Genomic DNA, 21,843 nt, shown 5'->3' with positions numbered 1-21,843 from the left:
CATATGTTATTTCATTAAATTCTTCTGTATGTGCCAATTCCTTTCTATACAATGACTCAGTATATTCCTTCCATCTTCTTTTAATACTTCCTGGATCATTTAATATTCTGCCCAAAGCATCCTTGATTTTTATAAATATACATGAGGAATATGAGAAAGAGAGGTAATTGGCTATCCTAAAGAAGGAAGCCAGATCTATATCTATATCTATATCTATATCTATGTGTCTTATCTTTTCAACCACTCTTATTCTTATACCAATCTTCTAACAAAGTAGAATGGACTAGTTTATGGGCATCTTGGTGAACTCCCAACCAAGGCAGGATGTTAGACACCAATAGCAATGGAATGAACACCTGTCCAGCTTGTTATATGGAATCAATGGGCCAGGAAATGTCTGTGTGGAAATTGACTTCATGTCCTTGGAGCTGCAGCACTGGTGAATAATCACAAGAATCCAGGAGGGATACCAAGGACATTTTCAGGGAGGCAAAGGGTATGTTCTCATTAAAATACTAAGAGAGGTAAATGTGAAACAATCCTTTAGATGCATCCAGAGAGCTGGCTCTTGAATGTAGAGCTCTGAGGGATAACCTTTTAGGTCTGATCTTGCTTCTGTGGTCAGGTGCAATGATTTTGAATAGAATTCTCAGTGATGACAAGGATCTGTAGTAGAGAAAGCCTGATGAGTACATACTGTGGGCCCAGCTTCCATCAGAGAGAAAAAGAGGCTCTTCATTTTGCACAAAATGCACTTTCGTTGTGTGGGGTTAATACACAGGTGACAGTGAGTCCTCAACTGACAGCTTATTTATTCTCACATCTATGATATTGGCACATGGCACAAACCACCCTGCCAAGGAGTGGCCTCCACTATGACTACTTAATAATTAGGGCCAGAGAGGGTGAGGGGTGAGTGGAACATGAGCTTTGAAGTTCTCTATCCTAGAGTTCAAACCTTGCCTCTGTCATTTCCTGGCTGTCTGATCTGACACATTAATTTTCCAAAGCCTCAGTTTTCTCTTCTGGAAAATGGAGATAATAAGCACTTGTGTCTCATAAGCTTAAGTTAACAACACAGGTAAAATGTTCCGGCAACTGTTCAACAAACAGTTGTTGCTGTTGTTAGGTGCTTTTGAGTCAAATTTGACACATAATAATCCTATGAACAACAGAAGTGAACCCTGTCCTATCTTGTGCCATCCTCACACTCCCTGACACATTAGGGACCAGTGCAGCAGTCATGATATCAAAACAGTAAATAGTAAATCAAAGTAGTTGCAGCACACAGTAAATACTTAATAAAATTTTTAGTTGATTTAAATATATCTACACTTCCCCTGCCACCCCGCCGTTTTTTGTGCTGCCTTGCTTTATGAGGTTTGATCTATGAATGGCATTTGACTACAAAAGAAAGGATATCACATACCTTATACAACGCAGATGTAGAGGCTGAGCCCACTGCAAACGCCACCCCCAAGATGGAATCAGCGTGGAAATTATCTGCATATGCCATCATGACAATGCCAGTGATGGCCATTATTGCAGCAACTATCTGCCGAATAGAAGGCAACACAAGAGAGAGAGAAAAAAAATATTATTGCCTCTGTTCCAGAGGATTCAACCAAGACTTCATCAAGTTGCTAAAAGCCTGGTCAAATCTAATTAATTCTCATACAATGGTGTTTAAACGTAAGAAAGGTCTGGCATAGACTACAAAAACTGTTCACATGTTAATTAAAGGAGTGGTAAGTTTTAGTTTCATTTTAGAGCAAATTTCTAAACATTAATTCTCATTGTGGTGAAAAAAAAATTTAATAGGAGGTTATTTCTAAGCACTTTCTTCCACACTGTCATCATATAATTCAGTAAACATTTTAATCAGCTTCATGGATCAGTGCATGCTTCTAAAGATCTCCACATCATCACGACTTGATTAGAAAAGCATAATATTGGTGCAGCTAAGAGGCAAAACTTAGGCCATGGGGATAAAAGAAAGCAAATAACCTTTTCGATGATTTATATAGACCTGAGCTGAGTCTGTACTGCCAAGAGGCCAGCTCTTCCTTCTGTTTACATGCTGATAAATTCCTTTTATGGGGGGTAAACTACAGATAGATAATTCTATTTCATTATTTTAGAGTGTTAGCTGCATAAAGAAAAATACTCATAATTCAATTGAAGCAATTATGGTTTGCTGTAAATTAATGTCACCTTTGAGATACTCAGCTCAAGAGTCCACTACCTTAGTGAAATGCTGTGTTTCTTTAATTATCTTGAACTGATTCTACCAGAACATTTCAAGGATACAGCAAACAGCAGAAACAACAACTCTGGAGGAGGGAACAATATTTCCTTGTGAAATATTATCCTTGACTTCAAACAAACTCAAGATGAAAATTTGTGAGAAATGTAAAAGGACACAGCAATTAATTTTGTTAAGCTTCAGTTCTGAGTATTCCCAAGATAATAAGCTTTCAGATAGCTTTTTCACATACAGATTTTTTTTTGAGGAGGATCTTTGTAGGCATCAATAATGAATTTATGGATTATAAGAAAATGTAGCTTTTAAATACATAACCAGAGATTCAGCTGGGGCCAATGCAAAAAGATATGCTCATGATGACACATGTAATTTAGATGTTGCTAAAGCAATTCTTTTGTTAATCGCCACCAAAACCAAGTATGTGGTTGATTTCAGAGCAGCAGCATTCTAAAGCATCTTTAAGAAAAAACAGTAGGAGTCCTTGGGTACAGACGGCGCAGCATGTCAGCAGTAAAAAATGGTCTTCATAAAACGTTATCCAGGAGGCTGTTTAATGGGAGGAGTTTCTCTGGCTGAGTGAAGATCAGATTCTCTAAAGTTGCCAGACAGTGCTCCAATTATGCTATGCCTTACACTGACTGTAGAGAACAGAAATTAATACACAGATCATGACATGTCAGGGAAAGTCTCCAAACAAGAAGTAATAGAGTCATAAATAAACATGGGGAGGAGTTATCTAGACCTGGGAATTCTGAAAGGGTTATCATTTTCTTTGATTTGAGTATTCATCATCCAGGCAGGGATTTGCAACAATTCTCTAGGTAATCTGATTTCAGAGAAATGAAAAGGTACATCAGATACAGGAATTTTCCATTTTGGTTATATATTTTAAAAACACTCACAGGTTAAAATACTCACATGGACAAATATATTTCTTTCAAAAGACGGAACTTGTAGGATGACAAATGTGAACTAATATTTGTTTTCTTTTGGTGAGGCATCAGTTAGATTTTCTTAATCATGTAAACAGGTGGTAACTTCAAGTCGGGGCACTGTAACATGATAATCCTGATGAACTTCAGCATATGTGATTAATGTGTAAAATTATACATTATCAAAATACTTTTTAGTGCTTATGAAAGTATCTGGCTTAGAGAATTGTGGAAACAGTCAATAGGACCAGAAAAAAAATACCCTAAAAACACTGCTTGAAAGAGAGGAACATAGAATGTTCCAAGACCACAATTGGAAAGTCTTCTTTTTCTGAATCAGGAGGAAAAGACAAAATAAAAAAAATATGCATGCATAATATGTCTGTTATAAATTTTCTCAAGATAGAAACTTGTATTAGCTACAGATTATATAATTTTATAGCAATTCAAAATTATAACCATAATGAGCCTTCTAAAAAGTCTCCATTACATTTTATATTTAGGTGCTTGTGAAAATATTAGCCTGAACCACTTAAATTGACATATCAGTTACACCACCGTCTGTTTCAATAGCCTTGGAAAGGACTCTTTTCCATGGTATGAATAATAATTCACAAGTTCTAAGTGGGGCTCCTATATAAGCCTATAAATTTCTGCTCATACCATGGAGAAGAATCTCTTAAAATCTCAACTATTTAGATTTTCATGTTTTAAGAACTTACATGCTATCCTTGTGCAGAGGCCATGCTAATCTTCTCTGTATCGTTCCAAGTTTAGTATATGTGCTGCCAAAGCGAGCACATGTTTTAAGAACTTAACTAACAGCATTCAATGTTTCCCTGAAGAGAAAATGTTTCCCTCCATGAAGGCAATTGAAAGAGACAGTGGTGTAATTGATATGTCAATTTAAGTGGTTCAGACTAATATTTTCACAAGCACACAGATATAAAATGTAATGGAGATATTTAGAAGGCTCACCATGGTTATACATTTGAATTGCTATAAAATTATAGAATCTTTGACCACAGACAAATATTATTTAGAGAAAACTTATAATGGATATATTATCCATATCTGTCCATCTATTCATCTAACTAACTAACTAACTAACTAACTAACTAACTAACTAACTAAGTAGCTCAGAAAAAGAATAATTCCCAACTGTGGTCATTTTATCATATTATATGGCATGTTTCCCTTATTCCAATCAGTATGGAAATTCATTAAGATCAAGACTGGCTCTGTTATTCCCGATTGAGGTAACTAGATGGAAGACATAGAAAACGAGCTGCTCAGGAAGACAAAGTAAATGATTATAATAACATGTACAAAGACCTGGAGTTCGAAAACCAAAAGGGAAGAACATGTTGAGTCTTCTTCAAACTAAAAGAACTAAAGAAAAAAATATTCAAGCATTGAGTTCTAATAGTAAAGCATTCTATGGAACAAAATACTGAATGATGACTAACCATCAAAAGAAGATGGAAGGATTAAAGAGTCACTGCATCAAAAAGGTCAATGTTCAACCATTTCAAGAGGTAGCACATGACCTACAACTGATGGCATTGAATGTGTACTGAGGACCATGGTGAAAACCAAGCTTCCAGGAATCAACGGGATATCAACTGAGGCGTTTCAATAAATAGATGCTATGCTGGAGGTGATACTCTGTTATGGCAGGGAATTTGGAGGAGAACTGCTTAGAAAACCAACCAGGAAAAAGTCATATTCCAAAAGTCATGAGAATTCATGGATACTATTAATATTGCATGCAGGTGAAATTGTGCTTAAGATGTTTACAAACTGTTGTGGCAACACACTGACTGACCCCATAGCTGACGCTCCAGTAGGTTTTCAGAGGCGGTTAATCATGTGGAAGGAGATTGCCTATCTTTCTCCTGTGGAGCAGAGGGTGGATGTGAATCATGTGCCTTCAGGATTGCAGCACGGCTTCTTACCACTAGACCACCAGAGCTTATACCTAGAGCACCAGAGCTTGATTGTGGGAATAATAAATCATGGATAGAGTACAAAACCTGGCAATTCTAAATTACTTAATTGTATTCATATAGTACTTGTACATAGACTTATAGGCAAACAAACAAGGGAACATTGCGTAGCATAAAATCAGAAAAGGCATGCATTAGGGTTGCATCCTTTGTCTATAAATATTGAGCAAATAATCTGAGAAGTGGGACTACTGTATGAAGGAAAATGTGACAGCAGGATTGGAGGAAGACCTATGAGCATCAATATGCAGATGACATAACCTTGATTGCTGAAAGCAAAGTTGGCTTGAAACACTTACTGATGAAGATCAAATACCAAAGCCTGAAGTATGGATTACACTGCAACATAAAGAAAACAAATATTCTCACAACTGATTCATACATTGCATCATGATAAACAGAGAAAAGACTGAAGTAGAAAAGGCTTTCACACCACAACAAGATAAAGGTAAATAATCCAATAGAAAAATGGGCACAGGCTATGAACAGACACTTCACTGAAGAAGACATTCAGATGGCTAACAAGCACGTGAAGAAATGTTCAAAATCCCTAGCTCTAAGAGAGATGCAAATCAAAACAACTATGATATATCATCTCACCCCAGTCAGAATAGCAAATTTAACAGAACAGCAAGCAATAAATGCTGGCGAGGTTGTGGAGAGACTGGAACCCTTATTCACTGTTGGTGGGAGTGTAAAATGGTGCAACCACTGTGGAAGACGGTATGGTGCTTTCTCAAAAAGTTACAAATAGAAATACCATTTGACCCAGCAATTCCACTACTGGGAATATACCCCAAAGAGACCATAACTGACATCCAAGCAGATATATGCACACCCATGTTTATCATGGCTTTGTTCACAATAGCAAGGAGTTGGAAACAACCTAAGTGCCCATCAACAAATGAATGGATAGAGAGCCTGTGGTATATTCACACATGGAATACTATACTGCATTGAAAAACAAGGAAATCATGCAATAGTATTAAAAATGGGTGACCCTGGAGGACATTATGCTGAGTGAAGTATCTCAGTCACAAAAGGACAAATACTGCATGATGCCACTGTTGTAAAACAGGATTGATCTTGGGGTTGGGGAGAGACTGAGAAAGATGGGATCAATAATGTATACTGCATTGAAACAGATGAGGGAGAAAACTGTTTAAAAGGGATATGTGATTAGGTAGTTTTTTCATGACAGGAGTCTACAGCAAAGGCTACATGGTAGAGTGGACCTGGGGGAGGGTCTGTAAAACAATGAAAGAATTTGTCTTTTACTTTTCCAAGAGGGTAGTGTACTAGGGGGGAGGGTTGGGAGGGGAGAAAAGTGCAACAATCAGTGAATGGAAATCCAAAGTCTCTGTAAATTTTTACTGAAATTAATAATAAATGTAAATAAAAATAGATTAGGAAAAAAGGAGAAAAAAAAAGAAAAAGAAAGAAAAAAGATGTATTTCCCTAATAAATAGTGATGTTCATTTTTTTCTTTATATACAAAAAAAGGCTTTCACTTTACTTGTATTAACAATCAACATCTGTGGAAGCAGCATTTAAAAAATCAAATGCTATATCCCATTGGACAAATCTGCTTCAAAATAAGAGATGCACTTTGTGGACTAAAGTATGTCTGACTCAAGCACTGTCAATTGCTTCATATTCATGGAAATCTAGACAACAAATAAGGAAGACTGGGGAAGAATTGATACTTTTGAATATGGTGTTGGTAAAGAATATGAAATATACCATAAACTGCCAGGAGAAGGAAAGAGTACTAGAAGAATGGTCTTTAGAAGTGAGGAGGGCATAATTTCATTTCATGGACTATAGACACATTATTAGGGGAGAATCAATCTCTGGAGGAGAACAGTAAGCTTCTCCAGAGTCAGGTGAATTGACACAGTGACAGCAGAATGGGTTCAAACATAACAGATTGTGGGGATGGTACAGGGGAGTATTTCATTTGTTGTACTTAAGGTCATTAAAGGAAGCTCTGCTGGTCTAGTGGCAAGAAGCTGTGCTGCAAGCCTGAAGGCACGCAGTTCAGAGGCCACCACCAGCTGCTCCATGGGAGAAGGATGGGCAATCTCCTCCTGTGCAATTGATGGTCTTCTGACTCAAAGGTAAACAACAACAATAACAAGGCCATTATGAGTCAGAATGAACTTGATGGCACTTAGTGGTGGGATCCTGGGTGTTGGAGGAGAGAAATTGTTTACTTCATTGTTATGTAAATTTCACACATATCTGACAACAAATTCTCTGTGGCCATATTTTCATCCCAAGACCTTTTCAATATATTTTTTATTTATGTAGCAAGGAGTATCCGCTATTCTAGACAAGGCAGGACATTTTTTAGTAGAAGGCCTATTTGGAGTTGTCATTCAGATGATCCCCCTATGATTCTGCTTGGCACGATTGGTTTAAACACAGAGAGTAAATAATCTTTACATTTTCATAAAACAAACAAGTCAAGCACAGATCTGAGTCATGAGGATTTTCAGAAATGCTCAGTCATCAAAGAAAGATTAATAGTCTATTTTCTGTCTCAACAGAAAAACACAAGCCTACTCTATTTAGGTTCAGGATTCTTGAAATACAGCTTCATTAAGAAGTCAATGCTTTAAATATATTGTTATAAAACATGCTTGAGTGCTCATCCAGAGGTAGATATTTTGTAGGGAAAAAAATAACCAAACAAAACACTTCTGCGACCCATTAGAATCCATAGGATGGACTCTGCTGCTGAAAATGCACCATCTAATGATTCTGCCTGTTTGGCTTCTGAAAAAACATATATTGCTCCCAAAACTTACTCGGAACTTCCAGAAAAACTTCCAAAACAACAAATCTGGCTTGGAAGAAGTACAACTAAGGTACTCCTCAGAGGCAAGGATGGTGACACTTCATGCCACGTACTTTAGGCTTGTTGTCAGGAGAGGACAGTTCTTGGACACATCAAGCTGGGAACGGTGGAGGGTCAGAGAAATAGAAGAAAATCTTCAACAGGATGGACTGACACAATGACAATAACCATGGGCTGAAGTATCTCAGAAATCCTGCGGACGGCCCAGGACAGAGCAAGTTCCGAGTCTGTTGTTCATAGGGTTGCCAATAGTCAGAGTTGACTCAATGGTGTGTAACAACAACAACAACAGTAACCAGTGTCTAAATGAAATAAGAAACTATCACCACTACCATCCTCTGAATCTGGCTTAGGTAAGGGTGCTATTATCCATGTTGTTATTGTTGTTAAGTGCCATTGAGAGGGCTCCGACTTACAGAGACCCTTGTTCTAAGTCTTCTCAATCCAGCCTGAATTTCAGATAGTTCCCTGATTTATTACTACTCCAATCATTTTCATATTACCTTTAATAAATCTTTAATTGCACTCCTTATTAATGGTATTATTTGGCAATTTCCACATTCTATTGCATCACCTATCTTTCAAATGGACACAAATATGGATCTCTTTCAGTCAGTAGAAAAAAATTCAGGAAACATCAAAAGAGAATGGAAGGATTACATAGTCACTATACCTTCATTATGCAGAAGACACAATTTGCTGAAAGTGAGGAAGACTTGAAGCACTTGCTTAAGAAAATGAAACATTGCAGACTTTAATATGGACTACATCTCAACGTCAAGAAAGCAAAAATCTTTACCACTGGACTGATAGGCATGTTGCCTATCATGGTAGATGGAGAAAAGATCAAAACTGTCAATGACTTCCTCTTACTTGGATTCGCAATCAATATACTTGGTACCAGCAGTCAGGAAATCAGGAGATGTACTACATTGGGGAATTCTGTGGTCAAGGACTTCTTGAAATTATTGAAGAGCAATGATGTCTGTTTGATGATCAAGACATGTTTGATTCCAGGCATGGTCTTTTCAGTCACTTACTATGCAGCTGAGAGTTGGACAGTAAATAAGGATGACAGAAGAATTGATGTCTTTGAACTGTGGTGCTGGAGAAGAGTATGGAGTCTCCTATGGCTTGCCAAAATTTTGGAGAAAGTGCAGCCAGAGTATTCCTTGCAGGCAAAGATGATAAAACTTCATCTCAGATATGTTGGACATGTTGCTAGGAAATGTTATTTCTTGGAGAGGAACATCATACTTGGAAAGGTGGAGGGAGAACAAAGGAGAGGAAGACCCTTGACCAGGTGGATTGACATTGATTGCAGTAATGGCCTCAAGTGTGCCAGAGATTGTAAGAATGGCACAGAATATAATAGGGTTCAGATCTGTTCTTCATAGGGTCACTATGCTTCAAACTCAACTCAACAGCACCTAACAACAATATTGAAAAAGAATTAGTTGAAGGTCAACCATTTAAGTAGATAGCACATGATAAAAATTTAATGGTGCTGAAGGAAGAAGACCAGGTGCATGAACAGCAATGCTGAAAAACCAAGGCTCATTTCATTGATAGAGTATCAATTACTATGTTTCAATAAGTGGAAACACTCATTTTGTCTATGATAAGAAATTTGGAAGATAGCTACTTGACCACTTAAATGGAAAGAGATTTGTTAATATTCATGTTGTTGCTATGTGTCATCAAGTCGGAACCAACTCATAGCTGACCCTCCAGCAGGTTTTCAGAGGCAGTAACTTTCACAGGAGTTGACTGTCCCGCTTTCTCCTGTGGACCAGGTCGTGGATTTGAAATGTACACCTTTGGGCTGGTAATATGACTACTTATCACTAAGCCACCAGAGCTGCCATAGTGACTACTTGAATACCATGCTGTTGTTAGGTGCCGTCAAATTGAGTACGGCTCATACTGATCCTATGAACAGCTGACCTGAACCTTGACCTATCCCATGCCATCCTCACCATCTCCATCACACTTGAGCCCACTGTTAAAGTCATGGGGTCAACCCATATCATTAGGGGTTTTCCTCTCCTTCGCTGACCCTCCACCTTTCCAAGCATGATGTCCCTTTTCCAAGGACTACCTTCAACTAGCTACATGTCCAAAGTATGAAAGATGAAGCTTTGCTAGCCTTGCCTTCAAGGAGCACTCTGGCTGCACCTTCTCCAGGACATATCTCTTTGTTGTTTGCTTTAAATCTCTTAGTCTTTAAACATCATGGTGTGCTTTCACAGAGTGAGTATCCTCAGGAAGGGAATTAATTTAGTTATGATCCCAGCATGCCAATTCAGGGGTATCACCTCCTCAAGTCAAGAACCTTCCTCTGCATTTTCTTCCAGGGCCAATCAGAAGGGACCAGGAAGCCCTTTAAACCTATTTCTGAAATCCAAATGAAACATTTTAAAGATAGACATTTAAAGATTTCACTGTACTAAAGGTCACATCTAGCCCTGCAAGAAAGCTAGATTTCTTTTACTTCTGTAAGAATTAGTCTGTACAGATAAAAACTGAAAGAGTATCTAGTTTCTGGATGTCTCTGTTTCTTTGTACCTTCATGTCTTTCTCTTTGTACAGTTCAGATCCTCTAAATCCATAAAGATCTGGGCCTTCTTTGCATCTCCATAAGGCTTAACTAGCCTCAATCTCATTCTCTGTTTCCCATTCAAAGACAGTTTCCAAAATTATTATTTCCATTACAGTAGCAGCTGTTTTAGGGTCTAAGATATTGGGATGATCTTTCAATTATTTTCCAGTTATACTATTTCCTTCAGGATTTTAAATGAGTGAATGAACCAAAATACCTTTCCTTCCTTGACTTTGATGTTAATTTTGTTTTTGTAAGCTAGATGGAGGATGAAGAGGCTTCACTAGTTTTCAATGGATCCTTGAACCTCAAAGCCTATATAACCTCTAAACTAGAGGTACTCTATAGAAAGTCTGCTGTTAGGGACCTCTCCAAAGTACGGCAGAGCAATGATGTCACTCTGGAGACTAAGGTGTGTCTGAAACAGGCCACGGTCTTTGTAATCACTTGCTATGTGTCAGAGTTGGACAATGACTATGGAGGATAGAAGGAGAATAGAGGTCTTTGAGCTGTGGTGTTGGAGAAGAATATTGAATATACCATGGAATGCTAAGAAAATGAACAGGTTATCCTGGAGAGGGTTAAAGCAGGTTGCTCCTTGGAAGCAAGGATTCTGGATCTTCGTCTGACATACTTCAGACATGTTGCAAGGAGGGACCAGTCCTTGGAGAAGAACGCCATGCTGGGGAGGGTGGAGGGACAGAGCAGGAGGGGAAGACCTCTATGAGGTGGATAGATTCAGTGACTTGGGTAATGAGGGTCGGAGACAGTGAGATTGACACAGGACAGAGCAGGGTTTAGGGTGTTGTACATAAGGTCGCTATGAGTTGCAGGCGATTTGACGGCACATAACAACAACATTGAGTCACTTGGCTATAAACGTACTCTGGTTAAGATTAAAAATCAGAGTTAATGGCTAATTTGGGGACCCTGATTTTTATCCTTGTTTGTTATGTGAATGCGTTTACTTAAATAGAGTTTCTTTTCAAGGAACCATTCCTATGCAGAATCCTTAGAATTTTGCACACATCACATTAACAGTTCCTCAATGAAAGTGCTAAAGAGCAAGGATGTTAGTTTAAAGACTAAGGTATGTCTGAATCAAGTCTTGCAATTTCAATTGTTTTATATGCATCTGATATTTGGACTACAATTAAGACTGATGATTAATCAACACCTTTGAACTGTGGTGTTGGTGAAATCCATGAATAGATTAAATATCCCCTGGACTGCCAAAAGAGCAAACACATTTGTCTTGTTAGAAGTGCAACAAGGGTATTGCTTAGAAGCAAGGATAGTGAAATTTCACTTCACACACTTTGAACACATTGTCAGGAGGGGCCAATTCTTGGACAAAGACATTAATCTGGGAGAAATAGAAGGTTAGCAAAAGAGAGGACCCTCAATGAGAATGACTGATACAGTGACTAAAATAACAGGCTTGAACATGATGGAGATTGTGAAAATGGCATCAGATAGGGAAAAGTTTCAATCTACTGTTCATAGGGCTGTTGTCACTTGAGAGCAGACTCAATGGCAGCTAATGACATTAGTGAACGAAATATGGCATTCCTATATCCTCTCACAAGCTATTTAAAGGAGAAGGACAGCCAGCTTGGAAAGGGTCAGGGTCAAAGACAAGATGGACTGACCAGGTGACCATAACAATGAGTTCAAGTGTGTCAGAAATGGTGAGGGTGGCACAGTATAAGGCAAAGCTCAGATGTACAGTTCATAGGGTCACTGAGTCACAGTCGACTTGACAGCACATAACAAAAACAAAAATCTATTTGAAAATTATGTCAAAGGAAAACTTGGATGAAAAAATAGGAAAGAAATCCTGAAGAAAAGATTTAATGGTGTGTATGCCGGGTAGAGTAGAGCCATTTACTGTATCTTATTGAAGGGGTTATGGATTATTTGTGGGCATAAAATATAAGCTCCATTAGAACTAAGGTTTCTCCTCGCATGGCTGTATTTTTAAACCACCTTTTTTGCCAAGAAGGAAAGAAAGGGTTCTACTCCCCACTGAAGGGACAGCAGAAACCCCATTTTTTTATAAACCCCCATTAACGCTAGAGGCAGAAGCGGGCCATAAAAATTCTTAGCTTAGGGCAAACACGAGTGCCTTGGGTAAAGCCTGGTCTGTCCTTGAAAAGTAAAGAATTAAATAGTGTTTATTGTGACATAAAAGAAGTAAAGGCGGGCAAAGTAGCCAGCCCATCAAAAGTCAACCCACCAACCATGATCGCAATCCCCCTGCCCTAACAGGGGCACTCAAAAGAGCTAGAAAAGCAAGTGGGAGGGGAAACTCGGGGTTTTTTGCCTTGACCACCTTCCTGAGGAAGGAGAAAAGTCTCCACGTGTGGAAACAATATAAAAAAATGCTCTTGAAATTTCAGACGTGTTTTTAGATTTCTTTGAGGGGCATTTCGTGGGCAGAACACCACCCCTACACCCAGAAACATGCAGTTTCTGAATAAAGATTCAGAATCCATACTGCACTTGGCTATTGACTATGTAAATGTCCAAAGGCAACATGGAAATGAAGGCTACCTGGAACTTGAGTATGTAATTTACATACAATAAGTATTGGCCAGTCTTCAAGAACACTGAAACCTAGGTAGAACTTAAGCGCAGTTTAAGCCAATAAAATATTCAATTATATGGACATAACTCCAGGAGTTCATGATGGATCAAGACTGTCTCCAAAATAGTTAAAGTTTGAGCATCTAAGTGAATATAGCTGGAAAATACTTGAATATAAAGCTAAAGTGATATGAACTCATTTCTCAAATTCACAAAGAAATTTGAAGTCTTTTAAACTATTTGCTACCCACCATTTCCCCCCCATGTACAAAAAAACCTCAAAGGTGAGAGAAAATTTTTAATTAATAATTTAAAAAAACACACAAAAGAGTTCAGATTTGAAAGAAAAAATTCTAACTTTCTAGCCTGACACCTATTTTCTAACGAAATGAAACAGACACCGGAGAGAAGAAAATATTCTCAGTGGTTCATTTCACCTGGGGAGAACTTCCTTCCATGAAGGTGATTCTTAGGATTTTCATAATTTGCGGATTTTAGGCAAGCAAAGTACAACTCAGAGACATGAAGCTCTTCAAAGCTGCAAGAGCTGAATGAAGATTTACTAGCATTTTTCCCCATTAAAAAGATCATCTTTGAAGATGTTTACTAATTTTCATGAAAAGATCAAAGATTTGCTTCTGAAAGACTTATCTGCACATCAAAGTTTGCCAGCAAATTAATTGAAATGACTTCATAATAGAAAAAGAAATGTGTATCAGATTTCCTGCCATCTATAATTCAGTCAATATTCCAAGGAAACAAAATATTAGCAAGTGATTCATAATACATAATTAGTTTTTGGCAGAGTAATGCTAATTGGTAATTCTGGTCAGCTGGAGTTCAGGAAAAATCCATGTTCACTGACATTATCACTGAAAGTGTCCCTTATTCAGTCCATGATATTATTTGGACAGGGAAGAATAGAAGTAGAGAAGACCTTATTGTTTCCCCTTAACTGTAGTCATTTTTGCAGTCACACAAGTGGAGAGTTATATTAGTTACTCAAGTCCGAACAATTACAGCATTAGAGTCACTCAGAAATTTTACTCTAATGACTGAAAGCAACCCTTTAGATGCTTATTTTTAACAGTGATCAATGAGACAGCATGTAGAAAAACATGTTTTAGAGTTTTAAAACAAAGGTGGTAAGTAGAAGCTCTATTTATGTTGTCAGAACTTTATCTGCCCTCTTTTAATTTCACAAATGACCTAATTATACATGTTCTCAACATGTCTCAGGAGAAGAAGAATTGCTGATACTGTCAAAAGGCAAAATGCTAACTATGTTTTGGTGCTTCTCACATTGCATGGCCTGAAAATGGGCATTATTAAAATTATACTTTGACATTCTTCTGCAACATGGCATTAAACACTTCCTAATTATGTCACAGTGAGAACTGAAGTACTTTGTGATATTTAGGAAGAAAACTGACTCCGACCAGTATGCCTGACATGAATGCTTACTATTTTTGCCATCTAAGATATCTTCATTTATGTACTTTTTATAACAAGTACTTATTGGCTACTTAACATATCATTCATCGTGGCTTATTCTTTACAGATGCTGCATTATTTTACTGTGTCTATTGCAATAAATTACCACAAACGTGATGACTTAGCACAAGAGAAATTTATTTTCTCTTATTTATTTTCTGAGCACTATAGAGTTTCCGGAAGCAAGCCATTTCAGAAGTGGATGTAACTCCTGCTTCCAAGCTTGTTTTAATTGGGAAGCTCCACCAAACACTGTCCACCATGGGTAACCATTATCACATTTGACACATCACTGTCACAGTGTTCAGCATCACAGCAACCATGAGTTACCTCTGTACAGCAATGCACAGATCAGTGTTATACCCCTAGAAGAATGTTTAACAGAAAAACAATTTGAACCAGGTCCGAGGGCCACAGATTAAAATCACCCACTTTGGGTGACTTTCCTGGAGATTAGATGTTCATAATCCAGCAGGGCACCTCTTCTGGGGCTTCTAAGGGAGAATACACTCTATCCCAGCTTCTGGTGACTGCTCCAGCATGCTGTAGGCTTCTGGCTACATCACTCCAATCTCTGTGGTAACTGACTTCTCTTCATGTGTATGTCCCATATAAAGACACTTATTACTGGCTTTAGGGACCACCTGGATAACTGAGGATAATCTCATCATCTTGAGATCCTTTAACTAAATTAAATCGATGAAGATTCTTTTTTTAAAAAAAGGTTCTTAGGTTTAGAAGTTGGAAAAAACTTGAGAATCATCATTCAACTCACTACTGATGCCAACTTGCAAAATGTATTTTGTAGATTTGTTCCATCATATCCTCTTGAAAGGATAAACATTATACTTTTTTACAATGCAACCTCTTGTTGGTAAAGGCCATTGGTAAAGGCCATGGTTAAATGCATTCATTTACTTTAAAATGTAGGTTTTCTTACCATTTTATCTGGTAACTTTAATAGTGAATATGTTGATTTTCTTTGTCATTCAGATATCACTGAAAGGGCAGAAAAGCTCCCAAATATCCTGTCTTTCTCCCTCTTGTGTAAAAACTTAGGTTTCTCATGGGTGGTCAACGATGGTGGTAGATGGTATAAGGAAGTGTTCATCTGCTATCTCCTTAGATACCTATTGGACTTGAATGTTGTATCTTGTATTATTCCAGATGTTGGAAATAGAGACTGGGCTGGCTTTTGGGGCATACTACCTGCCTGTGTTGTAGCAGGAACTTAGAAGAGTCCTGCCTTAGAACTATCTTGAAATTACTACTAATTTTTGAACAAGGAATCCTGCATTTTCATTTTATAGTGAGCACTGCAGATTACATAGCCCCTCCTGAATGCTGTGGTGGACATCACAGAGAAGGTCCCTGGTCTCAAGGACTGGACAAAGGTTCTGCCTGATATTGATTGTTGCAAGTAAATAATACAAATCAGAACCCTTTGGTTGTCACCTTAACTAGTGGAGAATATGGCAACACATTTGGACAGAGTCTAAATCTTAGACCCATTTACACTGTATTCACATTTTGTCTTCTACCAGTTTTCTACTTATTGTTCACTTTACACTTCACTCTGAGCTTTCTTTCCCAGAAGTTGTTATTGTTAGGTGTCATCGAGTTGAGCATCACTCATAATGACACTATGCACAAAGGATCTGAACCCTGCTCTATCCTGCACCATCCTTACACGTCCTGACACACTAGAGCCCATTGTAGCAGTCACTATGTCAATCCCCTAGCTGAGGAAACAGAACCATAATTTGCTTACTTAGTGTCTCTGTCTCTGTCTGGCTCTCTCTCTCTTTCACACATACACACACACACACACACACACACACACACACTCTCTCAAAATTAATGGACATCATAAATCTACATGTTCCCTGTAATATAAACATTAGTTTTAACATTTGAGGAGTAAGAACCTTGGAATCATTGCCAATAAAAAACATTTTGACATCAAACACATTTCAAAATCTAATCTGAGACATGTCTTTCAGAAAACAGTAAGTAGTGTAATATTTATTTTCTGGTATGTGGTTATATATTTGGACTTCTCAAGAATTACTGTCTCTGTATTTTCATCATAGTTGTATGTGAGACTTGTACGTGAGACCCAGCTCATTATACCTGGTTGGCTTTTAAGCAATCCAATTTTATCGCAGACCAAACATATAAAAATATATGTATTTTGAAATTTGTTTTTATCCTGAAAGGAATAAACTCAGAACTGAAGAGGCTGGTGGAAGTTTAATGCAGTTCAATTAAGGATTTGTACCCCAAAGTACAAGTTGCTGCTTTTAGCTCCGTTTCTAGATTAGTCACACACTACATACATAGCCATTTTTAACATCATTGTGTCATTACCAGTGACTTTAATTACTGTTTGGTAATCTTCTCTACTTATACCAATATTAATTAAATCCATCACTGGGGGGGGAGGAACGTTGAAGGGGTTGTCCCAACATATGTTGATTTAAAAGGCAAATCATAATCTTAACTGTGGCTAATTTTCTCAGACCTTTGTGGATCACACCATTAATTTTAAAAATTAATTCTAAAAAAATAAAGAACTTGTTTTCTCTATCCATCTTAGTGCCTCCTGTTGAAACCAGCTCACTACCAGTGAAAACAACCTCTTTATTCTCTTATAATGCTGTAACTGTCTGTGCTTCCAGATTAATCTTCAAATGTCAAAATCTGTACTCAGAGCCAATAGGGAAGGGTTTAACTGACATTCCATGAAAGAAAACAGCTCTCCTGATGCCAGTGGGTTATGATAAGGGAGGCCTCACACACTGAATCAAGAGTGCCATTACCCTCACTCCCATGAATCTGTCTTTCAGCACAATCCACGAGAGCAAGAAGACAAAGGCTTTGTTACAACAGAATAGAGCGGAGACGTCTGTGGCCGTCAGCTTCTTTAAAGCCAATAAATACAGGTAATTAGTCAAAGTCCATAGAATAGAAAAGGGAGCAGTTCTTTTAAGAAAGAGCTTCAACGTCAGACCATCTTCACCAAAAATCCGACTGCATTCCCTAGGAGAGAAGAAGAGATTAATATTCAGGAACTGTTTGTGACACATTGAGCCTTGCCTAGCTCTTGACAGTCATTTTCAGACAAAGGCATAAACACTCAAGGCTGATCATTTGTCTCAGGAACAAAGACAGCTCTGCCACTTACAGGCCACAGGGTCTACACAAGTTGTCTAGCAAAACACTTAAGCTCATGGCCATGGAGTCCCAAGCAACTCATAGCTGATCCTCTGTTGGGTCTCCAAGGGTTTCAATACCCTTTTAATTGGATTTCAAATTGATTTGAAGAGGCTGATAACTGCCTTTGGGTTAGCAGTACAACTCCCTATGGACAACTCATACTTCCAGGCACAGAGCTGGGCCCACCTCTCCCTGGATGCTCTTTTGAAAATGACAGGACAGACAGCATTCAGTTATACCTTAATATTTTCAGAGAAATTCAGAACTCTACAGAAATGAATAATTACTGAATGACTCGCTATTATAGGGAAAAAAAAGAGTCTTTCTCTATGGTGACCGGTTCGAGATGCCCTCTACTATTTAAACAGGAAACTCTGGTGGCTTAGTGGTATAGTTGAGCTGCCAACCCAAAGACATATGGTTCAAATCATCCAGATGCTCCATGAGCAAAAGGCAGATAATCTCCTTCTATGTGATTGACTGTCCTCTGAACACCTGCAGGAGGTTCAACTATGAGTCCCAACTCACAGTATATAACAACAACATAGACAACTCATGGAATCCCACAGAAGACTGACCCTAATATATCACGCATAGAACATGAAACATTATTTCCAAAACACTATGCCTCATCCTACTATAGCTGCTCAACTGATGCCATTTTTTTCCTCCAGTATTTTTAAGGCAGAAAAATGAGGGATCAACATCTGCAATATTCCCAAGGCCACAAAAATGAGATATAAAACTCAGGTTGTATTTATATCCAAAGCACTGGGCCATTTTGGAAGAACTGTCTGAATTCAGCAAGCAAAAAAGTCACTTTCCTTACATCTTTGAGTAGTTTGATTTTTTGGCTAAATTGATTATTTAGCCCAAGGGACTATTACAATCAAAATGTTCAACCTAGTGAAAACATATTTTAATGGAATAGTTATTAGGGAATATAAAGGCAGTAATTGCAGGAATACAACAAGAGTAATTATTTGACCATTTACGATTGGAGAAGGTAGTAATTCCCCCCCCCCCCAGTTGTCTAAGCATTTCCTGGGCAACTTACCATGACATTGTAATTTGAAGATTAGTAAAACTATCCTATTTAAAGCAACAAGTTATACATGCTTGTAAAATTTATTATAAAAGGGACTTACAAGGCTCTAGACAATATTTAGTTGTTCTCTTCCAGCTAGTTCTGAAGGAAAGAAGCGTGACTCAAAGTATTATAAACCAATATAGTGTACTTAGTTTCATTTCATTAGCAAGCTCTGTGGGAGAAAGATTGGCAATCTCCTCCCATGTGATTTACTGCCTCTGAAAACCTGCTGGAGGGTGAGATATGAGTCAGTTCTTACCTGATGGTACATAACAATGCCAACAGAGGAACACAAGACATGGAGTGATTAAATGATGCTGCAAGGAGGGACCAGTCCTTTGAGAGGGACATCATGCTTGGAAGGGTGGAGGGACAGCACAAGAAAAGAAGACCTTTCAATGAGATGGATTGACTCAGTGACTAGGGTATTGAGGGTAGGTGTGTCAGAGACAATAAGATTGACATAGGATTGAGCAGATTTTCAGGACTATTGTATATAGGGTCTCTATGAGTTGGAAGCAACTTGATGGCACATAACAACAACAACAATAACAACTCATAACAAGGAACATAATCTCAAATAGAATACCTCACAGCAAACATCTGAACTCAACTCTAATTGCTTTCAACAGCCAAGAATTTCAGGAAGGTATAAACTTAAAACTGCACACATACAATTCCATGTTGTGGTTTTACTTTCACATGGGAGATAAACAAAAAAGGAAGTGTTCTCATAAGGTGAAAACATGATTACCCAGTGTTTTTAAGAGTCTAACTTGAAAGAGACGAAATTTCAAGGAAGGGATCAAGCAACATAAAGGCAAAGCCTTTGTCAAGCAAACAGAAGTGACATGCGCTCATACAGGTAGGGCAATGGGTGACTTCTCTAAAGCCCTCCAGCCACTGGGATATTCTGGGTCCAAGCCCTCACTTAGGTCAAGTGGTAGTTCTCATCAAGCACTCTGAACACAAGAACACATACTGTACTCAGAAAAGATTTGTTCTTGAAAAAAAGGCTGCCACATCCAATTGGAGTTGAGAGTTGTGAGTTTATCCTGACACTAACTACCTTCTTAAATGTACACTGAAGAACAACAATGAAACCCACATCTGATTAAAGGGGCTGTCTCATCACTGGCCCTAGTCAGTGATGGCTCTCTCTTCGCAGCTTCATGCTGCTTGAGTCCTCTTACGCAGAGACTCTGGATGCACTCAGTGGGATACTCACAGCCCATCAGGGGAAATGAGCAGATGCAGAAAGACAAGAAGGAACCCACAGCTCAGGTGGAAATGTTGCTGCCCAGCAGGGACTGTGCACACCTGGCTTCTCCTGCCCACACCTGGCTGTCCTGTCCCCTAATTCTTTACCTCGGTTCCCATCCATTTCCTTTCTCTTCTCATCATCAACCTTCTCCTTATCTGCCCATTTGTCACTGCTGTTGCACAAGTGACAAATACTTTCCTTTGAAATATCAAATACTCTATGGACAATGTTATTCCACATAAGCACAGAGCACTGGGAAATGTGAACCCTTTCCTCCCCTACAAAAGAGAAAAAAAAGAATATGTTTACGGAGAAGCACATAGACCCACTCTTTGCTTACCATCATGGCTACGTTTCAAAGACCAGACAGTTATGTGAAAATTGGCATCTTGAGAAAATGAAGGACAATCTCATTGGATCACAAAATGGATGACTGTATTATTATCTAATTGATAGATTGAAGCACTTCCTAATTGCCAAATTATATCATTACCTGCTAAACCACTGAGAAACAGGACCCAGACAAGCTGGCTCATTCCTTATCTATCACAGCCAGTACTACTATTTTTTTTTTAAATGTAAATCTAAGACTGTATTGAACACATTGTACATGCATGAAACATAATGTATATGAACAATAAAAATATTTTTAAAACCTGGTTGCTATGAGTCGCAAGTGACTCAACGGCACATAACAATAACAAGAACATTGGTAGAGCAATCCCCCCCCACCCCCCAAGCTGTACAACCCTATAGTTTCACCCTATCCATCCTCACCCCTCTGCTCTCATCCCTTATAGAAGGCAGGGATACTGGGAGGCGGGGCAGAGTTGGCCAAAGGCCTATCAGGCTTGTGGGTAGGGTTAAAACGAGTGACTGTATGGGGTTGGGGCTGAATGGGTGGGAGCCTGGATGACTGTGGTGGGCGGGGCTAATGGGAGGTGAGACAGACTACCCCCTTAAATCACCCCACGTCTTACTAGTTACCCTTCCATTTTTACAATAATGGTCTTATGTAGTATTTGTCCTTATGAGACTGAGTTAGTTCACTGAGCATGGTGTTCTCCAGTTTCTCCTAAGTTATGCACTATTTTTTTGAAAACATTGCTCCTGAGGGCTGCATAGTATTCCATGGTGTAAATGTACCACAGTTTCTTAATCCATTCAGTAGTGATAGTACATCTGGACTGTTTCCATGGTCTTGCCATAGTAAATAATGCTGGTATGAACACTGGTGTACAGATCTCTGTGTCTCAATTCTTTCTTTGGGGTATATTCCTAGTAGTGGAATAACTGGGTGATACGGAGTTTCTGTTTCAACTTTTTGAGGAAATGCCAAACTGCCTTCCAGAGTGGTTGTACCATTTTACAATCCCACCAACAGTGTATTAGCACTCCTTGACATCAACACCTAGTAAAAAGCAATATTGTTGTTGTTGTTATGTGCCGTCGAGTCGCTTGCGACTCATAGCAACCCTATGTACAACAGCCCTAAACTCTGCTCTGTCCTGTGCC

The 21,843-nt window shown here is 38.5% G+C and overlaps 1 protein-coding gene across 1 annotated transcript in view; it reads right to left on the bottom strand.

Annotated features, from left to right (window-relative positions):
- The window catches only part of SLC35F4 (solute carrier family 35, member F4), a 397,435-nt gene that overhangs the window by 16,916 nt on the left and 358,676 nt on the right, over positions 1–21,843 (bottom strand). Inside the window, exons 4-5 of the mRNA XM_006894325.1 lie at positions 17,578–17,797; positions 1,430–1,555 (exon numbers count right to left, since the gene is read on the bottom strand). Coding sequence (XP_006894387.1) covers positions 1,430–1,555; positions 17,578–17,797 — 346 coding nt within the window. The remainder of the gene's footprint in view (positions 1–1,429; positions 1,556–17,577; positions 17,798–21,843) is intronic.

This window comes from Elephantulus edwardii, unplaced genomic scaffold (assembly GCF_000299155.1).
Source record: "Elephantulus edwardii isolate Elephantulus edwardi_28Jun2011 unplaced genomic scaffold, EleEdw1.0 scaffold00140, whole genome shotgun sequence".
NCBI classification, from domain to species: Eukaryota; Metazoa; Chordata; class Mammalia; order Macroscelidea; family Macroscelididae; genus Elephantulus; species Elephantulus edwardii.
This window is presented reverse-complemented; position numbering and strand designations above follow the sequence as displayed.